This window comes from Anopheles maculipalpis, chromosome 2RL, assembly GCF_943734695.1.
Source record: "Anopheles maculipalpis chromosome 2RL, idAnoMacuDA_375_x, whole genome shotgun sequence".
Classification (NCBI taxonomy): Eukaryota; Metazoa; Arthropoda; class Insecta; order Diptera; family Culicidae; genus Anopheles; species Anopheles maculipalpis.
The window spans coordinates 60,633,500-60,649,083 of NC_064871.1; the positions used below are offsets into that span (position 1 = coordinate 60,633,500).

At 42.1% G+C, this 15,584-nt stretch overlaps 3 protein-coding genes across 3 annotated transcripts in view; 1 reads left to right on the forward strand and 2 right to left on the reverse strand.

Moving 5' to 3' along the window:
- LOC126558181 (uncharacterized) overlaps nucleotides 1-15,584 on the reverse strand; it is a 407,024-nt gene that overhangs the window by 163,952 nt on the left and 227,488 nt on the right. The gene's annotated exons all lie outside the window — the stretch shown is intronic.
- Nucleotides 2,277-4,270, reverse strand: LOC126557506 (serine/threonine-protein kinase meng-po). The gene is made up of 4 exons (XM_050213302.1): nucleotides 3,946-4,270; nucleotides 3,782-3,881; nucleotides 3,531-3,713; nucleotides 2,277-3,447 (listed from the first exon to the last, which is right to left on the reverse strand). Exons 1-4 carry the CDS (start codon nucleotides 4,268-4,270, stop codon nucleotides 2,277-2,279), a joined length of 1,779 nt encoding a protein of 592 aa, XP_050069259.1.
- LOC126567320 (pancreatic triacylglycerol lipase-like) lies at nucleotides 13,395-14,782 on the forward strand. The gene is made up of 4 exons (XM_050223548.1): nucleotides 13,395-13,531; nucleotides 13,647-14,038; nucleotides 14,134-14,473; nucleotides 14,678-14,782. Exons 1-4 carry the CDS (start codon nucleotides 13,395-13,397, stop codon nucleotides 14,763-14,765), a joined length of 957 nt encoding a protein of 318 aa, XP_050079505.1. The 3' UTR covers nucleotides 14,766-14,782.

Genomic DNA, 15,584 nt, shown 5'->3' on the forward strand with positions numbered 1-15,584 from the left:
TCGTGCTTGGTGTTTTCTCTAAATCCGGTAAAGTCGAAGTAAAGCTGTTAGTAGCCTTGAATCACGTTTTATGACCGTTTGTGTGATGTACATGTCTGCTTATTTGATCCAAACAGTTCGATAAATAGTATTGCTGCCCTGCCAAATGCACACGCCTAGCGACGCCGGTGCCGGTTCGTTTCGGTATCTTCAGGGTGAAGGATGATAATTTTTGTAGGTCTGTAGGTCGAGGTGGATAAATTTATTTATTGGTGCGGGACTTTGAGGGATCAGCTTGGCGTAGAATTGTAAAAAATTAACAGCGTACTCAGCTCATGATGACACGTTGCGTTGTGGAGAAGTTAATGACCTGATAAACATGATATTGAGCTATACAGTTTGTTGTTTTGCATGAGGTCCATAAAGATGTTGCTATCTAAACATTTGTTTCTCTCGTAAGCATCACTTAAACGGCTAGAATTGTAATTGACGTAAGCAAGTCCACCACTAGCTACGATCTGCAAGGTTCGTCGTCGTCGTCGTGCCACAAGCGTTCGGTGGACAGTTGTAATGCTAAATAAAAGAGACGAACAGTAGCAATGAGCAGGTGAAACAATCAGGAAGAACTACTCGACGAGTGGGAACTGGGTGTAATGCACGCAGTGTACAATAAGAGCGACAGGCTGGACTGTGTTGGAGATTCTCCAGAAACGCCGAGAGCAACAGCATCCCTACGCATTACTTGTTCATTGACTTCAAGGTGGCCAACGATAACATAGATCGGACCGAACTATGAAACACCAGCAGCAGCAGTACGGATAACAGTACCGACAGGGGAGCAACGCAAGATGAGAATGTCGGACATGTTGTTGCACTCGTTCGAATCTTACCGGGGACTAATGCAAGGGGATGGATTCTCTTATTTTTTTTTCTTAAAAATCGCTCTGGAAGGAGTCATGTGATATCAGGAGAAAGATTTTTTTCACATTTTTTAAATAGTTTGACTTCCCGGATGACATCGACATACTCGTACTGTGACTGGACTGTGCAAGGCGTACACCCGAATGAAACGCGAGGCTAATATAATTGGATTGAGGATCAATGCGACGAAGACAAAATACCCAAGGTTCTGGCCGTGACAGAGCCCGACCCGGAAACAGAATATCAGTTGACGGCGACGATCTCGAGATGGTTGAGGAGTTCTGCTACTGTGAGAAATCTCACGAATGTTCGTCTTACGTGCACGTTCTTTCGGAGTACTTGAAAATTAGTGTTTCGCGTTCGATTTTTCGTTTGACAGTCGTCCTGTTCATTTGCAATTACATGTAATCCTTCCCAGTCTAGTTCATTCAACTGTCGTCCTATCGCATTGTTCCTACATCGTTTAATTCTAGATCCTAACTGAACTAGAGCAGTTTCCTGATCATATAATTCAAATAATTCCGTTAATTCCCTACACCTTGGTACCTTGGTACGATCGTAACTTCGGACACTTATACGTCCGGTAGTCCTCTACGGGTATGAGTCCTGGAGTATTTTGACGGAGGACGCCAATGCACTCGCAATTTTCGAACGGTAAACGATGGACTAAGGACTATCTTTGGCGATGTGTGCGAGCAGGGCGTGTGGCGAAGGAGAATGAACCACGAGCTAGCTGAGCTGTTTGGCGGTAGCTGAGCTAGCTGAGCTGATATCCTGACGGTAGTTATAGCCAGAGAATACGATGGCAAGCGCTCCTGATGAGGATGATGGACTCATGTCCCACCAAAAAGGTACTCGTCAGCGACCCGTTCGGCACGAGACGTAGAGGAAGGATGAGGAGGGACGACTGCAGCTTTAGATCGAGTTTCATGGATACGAATGGGAGAGCTGATCATGTCATCAAAACGTACTGAACCCTGAGTAGGGCCATAAAGAAGAATGTTAGAGACGAACATAACAGTGGTCTTAAAAAATCATACACGGTGATACTTTATTGCACGGCATCCATGGTCTACACATAATAAACATTCGCCTTTAGCTTTCGCTGCAGACCTATTGCTGAGCCGTGGCAATGGTGCGATTCAAACACGTGCTGGAACTGCAAATCGTTGCAGTTGGTTTGTATAACGGTGCTGCATTTGCTGTTTTGTGAAAACACAAACAAGTCGGTGCGAACTACACTTCCAAAACATCCTCGCATAACGCAACAATACACACACACACACACGCGTACACTCTTTTAGTGCGATCTTCACGATTCACGAATCAATAATTGTAAGATAAACGGTAGAGTGTAGTGATCAGCTCTCTTGGTATTATTTTCTCCGGAAGAAAATCTTGTCGTATGTGCTTTTCTGAGGTTTCTCGGGCACTTGTTTGGCGGGTACTGCATTGAGAAAGCCGTCCGATCCACGGTCGGTTTCCAGCTCGTCAAACTCCATACTCTGACTGTCGCGTTCTTCGCCTGATTCTTGTTCTTCGAAGGGATTGTTCTCCGAACGTATGAAGGTGGAGCGTTTGGGAAGTGTTGGCGATTTGGAAATTTTCCTACCGTTTGGTCCACTTTTGAGCCCACCGCCCTTTAAGCTACCGTAACCACTGTCCTGTATGCTACTCTTCTTATCAAACGACCCGTTACGTCCGATTTCTGTGGCTGGTACCGTAACTGACGCGACCGTATTAAATGCCTCCTTCACGAGACCGTGCGTAGCCATGAGAAGACTATGTTTTCCAGCGTTTGGGGGAATCGAATGTCCGTTAATGTTTGGCGACGACCAGTTATTATTGTTGCTGTCCCGAACGTTAACCGAACCCATCTCACTCGGACCAACCTGAACGGTTCCTGTCCTCGGGTCGATATGTTTGTGTGACGCTTCCTTTACGGTAGAGTTGATCTTTTTCTCCGCCCGTTCTAGTGCGGCTACGGAAGATACGTGCCCGGGAACCGCTGTTCGCGAAACAGTCGATGAGGGAGTAGCCGATCCCGAGTCATCCTCCTCCTCTTCTTCCATGATCACCGACGATTGGATCCAGTCTCGAATGCGGTTTTTCTTTGCGGCACGATCAACGGTCGTCTCGATGCCACACTGGGCCAGCGTCCCGAGAAGCTTATTCTTTTCCTCCACACTGCTGTGGAAGGAGTACATGGACGGACAAAGCTCATCGGGCTCATTTTCAGCCATCTCCTTTTCGGCGGTTTTCCCAAGCCATCGATCATCCAGATACTTTTGCAAATCGCTCAGCGTCTTAAGCCGCCTGTCGGAGCGTGGGTCCAAAAACTTTTTGAACAGTTTGCACGCCCTTGCGGAAAGCAGTTTGAACAGCTTGGGACAGCGCTTCATCGGGAAGGTGAGCGTTGCCTGATGCCATTGCTGGTAGCGATTGTAACGAGGATCATCGATCGACGCTTTTTGCCAGGGTAAGCAGCCGGTCAGACACACAAAGCATACGATGCCAAACTGCCACACGTCGTGAGCCGTATCAGTCCTGAATCAGTTGGAAAAGAAGAAACAACAGCAAATTGACAGTTGTAATCAGTGAGTGTAGTTATCGGAAGGTTACTTACTCACTTGTATTTATCATCCGTTTTTACTAGCAACACTTCGGGAGGACTGTACGGGAGCCATTCATTACGCCTCAGTACCTCCTCGCCTAGTTTCCTCGATTCGCCAAAGTCACACAGCTTGATGCGTGCAAAATCCGATCGAAACACCAACACATTATCTAGCTTGATGTCCCGGTGGATGAGGTCTCTGTAAGAGAGAGGGGGAAAATGTAGAAATGTGCTGGACGAAACGAGGAACCTTGATCGTTTGCTCACTTTTGATGAATATAATCGATCGCTGAAGCAAGCTGCCTGGCAACGCGCTTTGTGTGCAGCTCGCCGATCCCACTGTCCGACACGTTCGAGGTAAGGTCTCCTGCAAAAGTTACCAACAGGAACCGTGAGCGTCAATGCGTTTAGCACAAAGTGTACAGCATTACCTAATGGTGCATACTCCTGGGTGAAAACGTAGAATCCGGCCGTTTCGAAAGCGACATCATAGGTGGTAACAATGTTTTTATGCTGTCCCAGCATGAGACTGAAGTGAAATTCCTTGTAAAAGTCTGTCAGCGAGACGAACGGTTTGGGTAACAGCTTCAGTACCATCTCGGTGTCGGTAGCACGATGCTCTACGAGCAGTATTTTGCCAAACCATCCTTCGCCGACAATTTGTAAGATGTCAAACTCGTCCGACAGCACCACTTTATCAAGCTCGAATTCACGTATTTTGTGGATGCTTCCACTAGATTTTTTCGAAGTTGCCATTCTAGTCAATGTGGTAGTGTGGCCAACTATCTACGATACTACTTCAACGGAGAAGGACGAAGGCATTCATTTTGTTATCATAATTTTGATGCTGCCCCACGTGCTCAGTCGTTGCTGCAGCATTGGTAAAACTATTTAAATTACCACACACTGAAAGAAGGAATTAATAACGTAAAATAAGCACCAACAAAAGAAGTGCTAAGCCTTACAGAATCGGTAAGAATGTCAACAAAACGTTGTAGCAACAGAGAAAGGGGGCGAGACGGAAAGTAACAACAATTATTTATCAAACGCGGGTATTCGTAAGCTATTTGAAGGACAAATTTAATTACGTTGTACAGGGGGCTGAACCAAAATAAACATACGCACCGGCGAAAGGACTGCTGTTGGATGGGAAAGTGAGCAATATAAAGGGATGGTCGTGAATGAGCAGGAAATTGAATACTACCACACATTCACATTCGCACATTTTATCGCTGAAAACACGACTTTTAACCGGGCGCTTAAAATCATTTGAAAGACCGGGAAAAAGCTGCAAATCATTCAAAATAGCTTCCAAAGAATTTCCTGCTAGCCAACAAGGTCCTTTCTTCTGATCGCAATGTCTATAGACATTAAACGTTAAGATCAAAGTCGTCAGCACATGGTCATGGTTAAAAGTTTGTGTTTATTTTTAGACCCTCAGTACGTGTGTGTGTGTGTGTGTGTGTGTGTGTGTGTGTGTGTGTGTGTGTGTGTGCGTGTGTGTGTGTGTGTGTATGGTTATCAGTTTATTCGCGATGTTTATCTAGGAATGCTAACCCTCCCACCGTGGTGTGGATGGTTGACAATTCCCAAAAAATTTGCTTACGCTTAATCGATAGAAAACAACGCTTGTATGACGAAAATGATTTTTTTTATGATAAGAGCCACACAAAAATTTGACGTCAAAATGGGTAGGCTGCGCATAGCTTGAATATAAGCCAAAGAGGAATTATGTCGGTTGTTTCGGTTGACAGGTGTGAAATATGATCCCCCCCGCCGGATTCTGCCCGGTGGCATTTAAGACGCTTTTGATTTTCAATAAGCTCTGATATTGTATCGAGCGATTTCGAAATAAGTTATTATACAAACCAACCTTTGATAAGGTTGCAACCGCAAGATTCGAGAACGCTTTTTTTATTTATTTATTTTTTAATATTACGTTTCATCGACGGGTGGTCGTCATGGTTCGTAAGTGCGATAAGCAACGAATGAGGTTTTTAATCTCGATGATGATGATGATGATGATGATTTCAAAAGCACGAACCGGACTCAGTCATTATCAATATCAATGTACCGTTGAACTTGGCACAAATGTTTGTAAAATCAAATTTCATACTAATTAATTGATCATTAAGAACTAATGTAAATAGATCGCGAACCAACACTTGGCGTTGTAGTTACAAGCACCGTCCCAAAAATGGCAATTTCCTGTGCTGATAACGTGTTGTTTTGTGATTCATAGCGCCATTGTATGGATTGTTTTATTTGCCCTTCAAATTAAATAGGACTTTTCTGTTTTGTTTTCTTCTGTAGACACGTGAAAATTAAACATTGCCGATGATGAACCAAGCCACACATTTATACGTTTAATATGCACTTACACTACCATCTCATAGTATGGGCGCGCGTGTGTTTGTGTGAGTCTGGGAGAGATTGATCTGTAGAATTATTATATTCCTTTTTAACACTTCCACTATGGCCACTTTTATAAAGTTTGCTTCTGCATGATTCAACGCACGATTATGCGACGTCGATAAGTAATAGCACTTTCACACGTCTACAGTGTTTTTTATTCTTCTTTCGTTTGTGTGTGTGTGTGTTTGCAACGGATCACATTTCAACAAGTCACATTCGGCCGAGACCCGGACGTGATGTTTGCATGATATTTTTAGTGTTTAGTAGATTCAAGCCTTTCCCTGCTGCTTCCGGAAACTAGCATTACTTTGATTTGTAGTCACTCGATACAACCTTTGGCCAAACGCACACGCACACTCTGCAGTTTATACGTTGTCACAGGGAAAAAAAACTTAATTTATTCGGAAATATGTTTTGGGTGTGGCTTTTTACTGCACTGTGTGCAAGTAAGCTTCAGCGAAGAATCGGCACACCATTTAAATCGAATTCAAACGATTTTTCATCACGTTAACACAAGCTAGTGGCACTGTGGTCGTGATTGCAGACGTGGAAATGTTGGTATCGCTTTGACATTAAACCATCTACCAACCTACACTGGTCCCTGTTTTCACGAGGCAGAATGATGCCTGCTGTGCGGCTGCAGCTGTGGTTGCGCCGAGCTAATGATTTTCTAAATTTATATCTCACTAGATTTTCACACAACGCCTTTCACACGGGGCCGGCGTCGCCAAACGAAAGAAACGGCGATAGTCGCTTTTCTCGATAACTTAAGCAATTGTAAAACAAAATGTGGCCAATCATTGTCTGATCGTCAGATGGCTTTATAAAGTAGGTAAACCGAGGTAACTGCACACGGAACGGAAGTGGCTACATTTTTGGTTTGGCTTTGTATCACTGGTACTTCCACTTAGTTTATAAAACGTCAGTACACGAGTAAACGATGAGCGCAACTGAGTATGATGAGGATCACGATCGTGGCTGGGTTGGGTGTATGTAAGTTTCGCTCCCAGCTCTTGCGGCGAATGAATTCTCTCGTTCTATGTTTCGCTCTCTTCGCAGTCTATTTTTGTACATCGTATCGAAATATTTGTATTTCAACACTTTCATACAAGTGCATTTGAGCCGAAAGGAAAATCATTAATTTACGTTACAAGCGCGATGCGGAAATGGGCGATCATAAATGATAAATAGATCCTTCGGTTGTTAAACTAGCTGTGCTTTGTTCCTAGATGATTGGAATGGATAACATTTTCTGTAAGTGGTTCAAATCGGAGATTAACTTCGGCCTGGCATTAGTTCATACATACCCTTCTCGCCATTCACGCCACGGCCAAAATGATCCATTCCTGCGAGCGCTTTCAACTTTTAATGATTTGTACCTCAATATTCGACTGCAACGTCCTTGTTTCCCATTTCCGCTCCCGTCTTCGTGAATCTTCGACCCACAGGTTTTCTTAGTTTAAGTCCTAGTTTTAAGAAGATATTTGTAAAATCCTGGTGGCAAGCAAATTGATAATAATAACAACTGATGAAGTTAGTGTGACAGTAAGAGTGAAATCAGGTAATAAACTACTGGAAAATGATGATATAGACCATATTGAAATGGTTAAAATTTATGTATAATTTGGATAATTAACCTTTATTACCGAGGCGCTGTCTTATACTACTGTGCCCGAAAAATAAAGTGACTTTGTGTTTTTTCTTAAATGATTTTTTATAAGACCGAATGAAGGTCATCACCTTCGAAGTAATACTCTTCCGATGCAATGCACTTCTTCCACTTCTTCTCCCACTCCTCGAAACAGATGGAAAAAGCGGATGCTGGGATGTCCTTTAGTTCCGCCGTCGCTGCGGCTTCTATCTCCTCGATAGTGTTAAAACGGTGTTCCTGAAGCGGCCATTTTAGCTTGTTGAAGAGCCAGAAGTTGACTGGAGCTAAATCTGGCGAATACGACGATTGCGGAACAATATGGGTGGCAGTTGTTGCAAAAAATTCCCTCAAAATGATGGCTGTATGGGAGGGTGCATTAAAACCAGCTGTCGTTTTTTTCCACAAATCCGGCCGCAATCGCCGCATTACGCTTAGATAGTACTCTTTGGGCACTGTTTGGCCCTTCGGAAGAAATTCCTTGTTAACCACCCCACGGTAATTAAAGAATACCGTCTTTTGGCTCGGTTGTTGATCGTCATATTACATCAACTGATGTCTCATCAGTTGTGGAAATCAATAATGTAATTTCGCGGTTGGAAGGAGCTATAAAATGCAGAAAGTGCTTCTGTTCCCGAAATTCAAACCAGGGGTAAAGTGCTTCGATTCCACACCTACACACGTTCCCTTACGGAGCAGCGCGGTTCCCTTAGAAGACAATATCAACGCACAGGTGATGATACTAAGAAGCATCAAGCTCTCATCCTAGGTAGAGTCATAGCTGCATACGTCGCCAACTTGCGCAACAACTTTGCAACTCAAATGGCTAACCTTCATCTCCATTCATCACCATTCTGGAAGGTTCAAAAAATTTTACGTCGATAACCAAGACCTTGGCATCAAATACATGCCCTCTACTGACTCCCGCAGAGAAAGCAAATAAATTCTCCGAGCAATTTGCCAGTGCCCACTGTCTAGGCGAAAACATTCGTAGCCCTTACGAACATGATGTTACCGTAAGTATTAGTCGTAGCCCTTACGAACATGATGTTACCGTAAGTATATGACAACAAGAGAGTATGCCGTCATCTTCCCTTCTGAAAATCGCATAACACCCCGAGGAACTTCATCGCTCTGTTAAGTGATTGAAAACATGAAAGCACCTGGTTTCGATGGCATTTCAACATTCTGCTTAAGCACCTGACCGAGAAAGCATTTGTTATTCTAGCAAACATCTTTAACGAATGTCTCGAGCTAGGATATTTTCCCTGTCATCAAACCTGGGAAGGAGCCAACGCTGTCATCCAGCTACAGGCCTATCAGTCTCCTCTCAGCTTTTGGAAGACTATTCGAGATGCTGATCCTACGAAGACTAAATGAAGTGTCAAACGAACTAAGCATCATTTCACCAACACAATTTGGGTTCCGTGAAGGTTCTACGACTCATCAACTTCTTCGCATTGTAAACAATATTAAGCAGAACAAACGTGACAAATAATCTACTGCTATTGTTATACTCGTCGTAGAAAAAGCGTTTGATAACGTTTGGCATGATGGGCTTATTCACAAGATGATGCGTTTCAAACTGCCAGTTTACCTCATCAAGTTTCTGCAGAGTTATCTGAAACATAGAACATTCTGTTTAGCATTAGGATCCACTTCTTCAGAAAACACAAATGTTCCAGCGGATGAACCTCAGGGTAGCATACTCGGTCCTATGCTTTACTTGCTTTACGTTTCGGATGTTCCTCTACTACCCAACGGCAGCCAGTTGTTCATGTTTGCTGACGACACAGCGATCTCAGCAAAGGGTAGAACATTAGTTGAGCTGCACAGGTCTAGGCAGCGTAGCCTCAACATAATCAGCGAGTGGAAAAATAGGTTGAAAATTAAGATAAATGAAGGCCAAACGCAAACAATGATCTTACCACACAAAATGCGCCCAAATCTAATAAATCCAGGTTCCCATTTCCTAATGCTCGCCGGCTCCACCATCCCATGGTCACCGAGAGTAAAGTAGCTAGGGATTTTTTCGATAAAAAGTTATTATTCCGCGACCATATATATCATGTGATTCGGAATTGTACAATTCTGACAAAAAAATCTTTACCCCCTTACAAATCGGAGGTCAAAATTATTGCTAAAAAACGAAATGGCTATCTATAACAAGTTTTTCTTCCGTCAGCAACATATGCAATATGGCAAACGTGTGCCAGTACTAACCTAAATAAAATTCAGGTCGCCTTGAATAGGGTTCTTAGAATGCTATTAAACGCTCCCCCTAGAACAAGACTTCTTCTTGGCTTAACGACCTCTAAAGTCATGCCGGCCATCGAAATGGCTTACTAGACTGCTGATACCACGTAGTTGGTTAGTCAGTCCTCATTACGGGGGGGGCGGTCCGGATGGGATTTGAACCACGGTCCTGACGTTTGAAGACCGGCGCCGCTGTCGCCTATACCACCGGGCCGCCCCCGGTGGTGAATTTGTACTAGAACACAGCACACACTAGAACAAGACTAGTGAATTTATATAGTGAAAGTAATAGCTTGTCTTTATAGGACATTATAATAATTCACCTCACTCACTCAACTCATCTCACTTCCGTATCAAGGATATTTTTTTCATAGTAAGCTTAGTTATTAATTGAAAGTTAGGTAAGTTAGTCGGTAAGGTAAAATTAGGTTAGTTAGATAAAAAAAAGAAAATTAGGTAAGTTAGTCAGAAAGGTAAAATAAGGTTATTTTTTATTTATTTTTTATTTATAATTAATTATGACGGTCCAGTGCCGTATTGTTCACACCGCTTGTGTTGAAAAAAAAAGAATACAATTATATTGATAAGGCATTTCCTCCTTATTCTTTGCCTTATCCCGGGCATACTCGGTTGTAAAATAAGGTTAGTTAGATTTAAAAAAAAAGAAAAAGAAAAAAGGTATCCTAATTGAAAAGTACACATTACCTCTGATGGACAATGTCTCCAAACAACAGTAACTTTCGCTGAAAAGCTTTTAAGCTGAAACTCGAAAAAAATCCATATGCAAAAACGGAAAATAATAAAAAACCAATATTATATAAAGAATAACGTCAGCATCACCTTGATTTTTGACCGGCTTTGGCGCGACTTCATGGGCCTCGGCTCTTTTCGGGGAACGGTACTCGCTGGACAGGTCCGTTGTTTCCGGGTCTTCCGAAGGCTTTTTGTAACATCCGCAATGTTTATGCAGCGTTTATTTCATTGCACAAAAAAAAATTGATACATGCGAGCTGCTCCACAAACTTGGACATGGTCAATATGCACAATTACATTTGGCGCAGCTCCGAAAACAAATTGTTACTCCCAGGCGGGTTGATGTTGTGACTTGAAACGTGGCAGAACTGTTAAAAACATACACATTGACAAACGTTAAATAAAAACAAGGGGCTTCTTTTGGCGCGCGAAATTTTACGTCCAATGTCACCTTACTTTTCGGACACAGTAGTATAATGATTAATTCTATGTTTGCTCTTCCTACTCCTCCTTTATAGAAGCTAAATTTAAAAAAAAAAAAATTTTTTTTTTGATAGAATATTCTACTGCAGTTAACTGGTCTGTCGTTACCGATGCTACAATCAGAGAAAAAATTGTGAAAGCCATTGGCGCCTTTGGGTTGGCAATTAGCATGACATGAGTATATTTTAAATGGAATTGTAAGTATAAAGATAGCGAAGATAACCATTGATAGGATGAGAGGGCATAGACAAAGACGTACCTTAGAAGATGATCACCTTCAAACTACTGCTCTCAACACTTCTATCGGGTATCTGGAAGAAGCATCGTAAACATCTTCAAATTGAATAGAGCTTTTGCTCTAGTTAGAAAATGGCCTTTTTTTTTTGTTTATTCACGGAGGCTTTGAGTCTTAGAGACTACATTCGCCTCTCTAAAAAAAAAATGACCAAATCACCAAAGCGTAAATATTAAAAATCTGAAAAAGGATGGCCCCAAAATAAAGTGGCAAAACCAAAAACTGAGAAAACATTTGTGTTTGTTTGTTTATTTAAAATTGTTTTTAGTTCATATTTTTATTAATTTTCGCCATATGTCAAATCTTGACTTGGAATTGATTTCATGATTTTTTGCTTTGACCAAAGCATTACAAAAACACTTAGGAATTTTAGCAAAAACAAATTAGAACGGAAAAAATAAAGTAAAAGATTCATCGATCGCAGGAAATCTACATCATGTTCTTATTGAAACCGTCTTATAAATTGTATGTTCCAATGTACCGTTTAGGGTGTCTAGTCGAACTCTGTAATTGAATCATATAATAAAAATTGAGCAGATATGAATACTAATATAAGAGTAAATGATAATATATGCACCAGTGGCGGATTCACTTATGGGCGGATTTTACGACTGCCAGGTGCCTTGCCAACCCTGGGGGGCCAAGCTAGAGAGAGGAGCTTCACTGGACATTAGGGCTTTACAGGCTAGAGAATCTCTTTTGATGTAGAATCATTATACCAAGTAAACCCCCTCCCTACACCCTCCCCGATAGGGCCAATGAAGCTGCACAAGAGCCTCGGTTCAGTTTCTTCAGTTCAGTTTCAATTTATATGAAATCGTATGCATCGTAAAATATTTTCTTCTAAACGAACTTCTAGGTCACGCCGGCCATCGATTAGCTTACTAGACTTGCTGATACCACGTAGTTGAATAGCCATTCCAGCAATGCCGGAAATGACTAATCTGAATAGTCAGTTCCGGCTACGGATGAACGGTTAGAATCCTGTTTGAACTCCAATTCCTCCGTGTGAAGACCGACGCCTCTACCACTATAAGGATGGATATTCCATCCTTATATGTACATATAGCCTCTATAATTGCTATAAATCGTACTTTGAGTCATGATAACATGTGCTTCTTTTACTAACAATTTGAAGAACTCACTCTAATGTTCACCATACATATCCATTGATAGCTAACAAGAACCGGTAAGAAATTCCATCCCGATCGTTGCTTCTTGCGCAGGAATAATATTCCAAATAAAGAAACCAGAAGTGATATACAAATAATCTACCTACCTAACCTACATTCCAACATAATGCATTGAAAAGGTTCTTTGAAAGATGTGCTAATCATTTGAATGTTTGTATGATGCTAATGGCAAATAAAAGTGGAAATAGAAACACAGCTTCTATGCAAACTATCGATTGATGATTAAACAGCTTTCGAAACTGGTTTCCATTTTATCGCATTTTTCTACAGTGTTTGGTGGTGTTTTTTTTTGTTCGGCCTATGTCCTACTATACAGGTTCTAGCTATTGTGATCCGTGAGAGGCGGCAGATGAAATTGAGGGCTGGAAAAAAGTAGAACCTCCTCTCATTGATCAATTTTATGAAAGGAAGAGTGTTGTTTCGAATGGGTGGTTTCTAGCGATGGGTTTTTGTTGGATTCTGTTGAGTGTGCGACCGAATGGATAATGTACACAAACAGAAAAAAACTTGTTCATTACTTTTAGGTCACAGGGTTACGGGTGTGCAGGGGCTAGGGGGCTATTTTCAATGTGTTCGATTAAGAAGATGTAAGCATGCTACCTACAGGGAGGAATTTCCAAATAAACCAAAAGACTGAAAGAGCGGTGCGGTAGATGACTGGGTCAACAAATGTGAAGTGGGTCATATTGATAGTGTGATCTTACGAATTTCGACCCATAAAAGCGTTCGCCGGTGAAGTGATCCAGGTATTCTTGTGACAATCGCCGGCGATACGGTTGAGTTCGAGCTGAGTCTCTGATACAGTGTGTGGTTTTAGTCGTAGCAGTTAAAAAAAAAATGTTTCCAGTATTCCATCGTAGTGGATTGCGAGGATTTGTGCTGATGGCTATAGCCGCGTTGGCATGGGAGAGAACAGTCGTCGCACAAGATGCTAGTTTCTATACAAACCTAATAACATTTGCAATTCATAACAGGTAAGGGAAGCTGTATTTGCTATTATTTACATCTCAAACGAGGCTCGTGTAAAAATAAGCCACTTTTTAAATCGGGTTTCTCCTGGCACTGTTTGCTTTTGGTGTGGACTTACAGCGAGCAAAACGTGACTACGAACGTTGTGTCGGACTTTGAGGATTTTGAAGCACTGGGCTGCAACAGTACGGATCCGTTTGCCGTCATCGTGCACGGCTGGAAGGAGAGCTGCCAGACGGAATGGCTGGTAGACATGATTGGCAATCTATCAACCGTTCGGAGCGGCTGTATCTATTGCATGAATTACAACAATTTTTCCCGCCACGACGACTATTTCGGGCTGGTGCGCCAGTTCTTACCGATATCGGAAGTGTTGGTGACGAAGCTGCACCAGTTGGAGAAGTTTGGGTACGATTTCGATGATGGTTACATGTTTGGATTCAGCTACGGTGCCCATCTGGCGTTCGACTCGTTAAGAAGGTTCGGTCCCGGCAAGCTGGCTGCATTGGATGGTGCGTGTATGATTGATGGATGGATCGTGAGAGCAAAGGTTTGGCAAGTGTTGTGACATGATTTTTTTTTTTTGTGACCAATATTGTTTTCATAGTTTGTGAACCAGCTGGCCCCGGTTTCGACGGCGAGCAGCAGTATCGCATGAAAGATCCTAAAGAAGCGGCGAAAAATGTACAGTGCATCCACACGAGTGACAACTACGGTACGCACGAGCGAAACTGTCACCAGAACTGGAATCTGGGACGGTGCGGTAAATCACAGGACGCAGCCGGTCCCTACCCGAAGGGCTCGCACGGGCTATGTCCGTACATGTACAACAGCGCGTTCAAACATGACTTTTTAGCCATGCCCAATAAGCAAAATTGTGAAACGAAACGACTTTCACCGGCATGGCCAAAAGGATTCCGGATGGGATATTTCATGGACCGTAAAAGGTGAGTCACAGTTCGAAGGAATTAGCCCATTCTCTCTCTCTCTCTCCCTCCCATCCTCTGATTTTTCTTTTGCAAACCTTCTCAGAAATCTTATTAAGGAAACGGGAGTCTTTTTTTTGTGTCATATCCCTATCCCTGAAACGGATAGGTGTGGCTGATTTTTTATCATTGTTTGAGTTATTTCGCCGCTTTTCTACTTTTCAGTGACGTGATTGGTGATCTTTTTGCGGCCACCGCGAGGGAATACCCGTACTTCGACAATACCTTCGCTAACGAAGTCAATGAAGTTTAATTAGTTTTCGAAAGGGATACGGGACTACTGGCGCACTTGTTGAGGTGTCGTGGAACTGAACATCCGTGCTAAATTAGTACCTTCCCGTGATGAACCGGGTGATGATTGACGAATTAGTTGGTCAGAATTTGTTGTTAAGATGTTTATTATGGTCCCAAACCATTTTTTTGTGTGTGTACCGTCTACAGCTAGCACGGAAAACAAAACCGTTGAAAAGCAAAACAAATAAAAAGCGTTAAAAATAAAATCTTTTCTTTTGTACCCTTAGGGCAATTCTTTCTTATTGGAAGTTTTGCCATGTTCTGTTGTGTTCTGTTTTCTGTTCTTTGAAACTAGCTAGAAAAAAAAAAAATAGAAGCACTTTTTAACTTTACGATTTTAAATGATGATGTAATTAAAACACTTCGTCCTTTTCCTGGCATTACATCCACTTATGGCTTTCTTGTCCCTTTTTAATCCAGTGCTGAATAGTTTGATTAAAAAAAAGTTTATTTCGTGTGTGTATGTGTTATAAATATTACAGAAATAACATGATTACAAATAAAATTATTTACATCAATCACAGCATCGTTGTTTCCAGCGATGTGGATGGTATAATTTGCAAAAATCTTTAAAACTATTGTTCTATGCGATGGTCTTATTTCGTCTAGAATAGGAACATGCAAATCGTTGAAGCTAAGTATCACATTGGGAATTAAGGTTTTTATTTCTTGCTGCATCATCATCCTTGCCGGAGCGGCCCAAGGACATGAGTAGTGATGGGAAAAGTAACAAAAATTAAGTAACGGACCGGTACCTGCTTGATCAGAAAATGTACTG

Excerpts from the sequence above, each read along its gene's own strand:
- LOC126557506 (XM_050213302.1), bottom strand. The coding sequence starts at position 4,270 with ATGGCAACTTCGAAAAAATCTAGTGGAAGCATCCACAAAATACGTGAA. Across the intron at positions 3,882-3,945 it reads CCAGGAGTATGCACCATTAG|GAGACCTTACCTCGAACGTG; the intron begins GTAATGCTGTAC and ends TAACTTTTGCAG. Across the intron at positions 3,448-3,530 it reads AAAACGGATGATAAATACAA|GACTGATACGGCTCACGACG; the intron begins GTGAGTAAGTAA and ends CAACTGATTCAG.
- LOC126567320 (XM_050223548.1), top strand. The coding sequence starts at position 13,395 with ATGTTTCCAGTATTCCATCGTAGTGGATTGCGAGGATTTGTGCTGATG. Across the intron at positions 13,532-13,646 it reads ACATTTGCAATTCATAACAG|CGAGCAAAACGTGACTACGA; the intron begins GTAAGGGAAGCT and ends GTGGACTTACAG. Across the intron at positions 14,039-14,133 it reads CAAGCTGGCTGCATTGGATG|TTTGTGAACCAGCTGGCCCC; the intron begins GTGCGTGTATGA and ends TTGTTTTCATAG.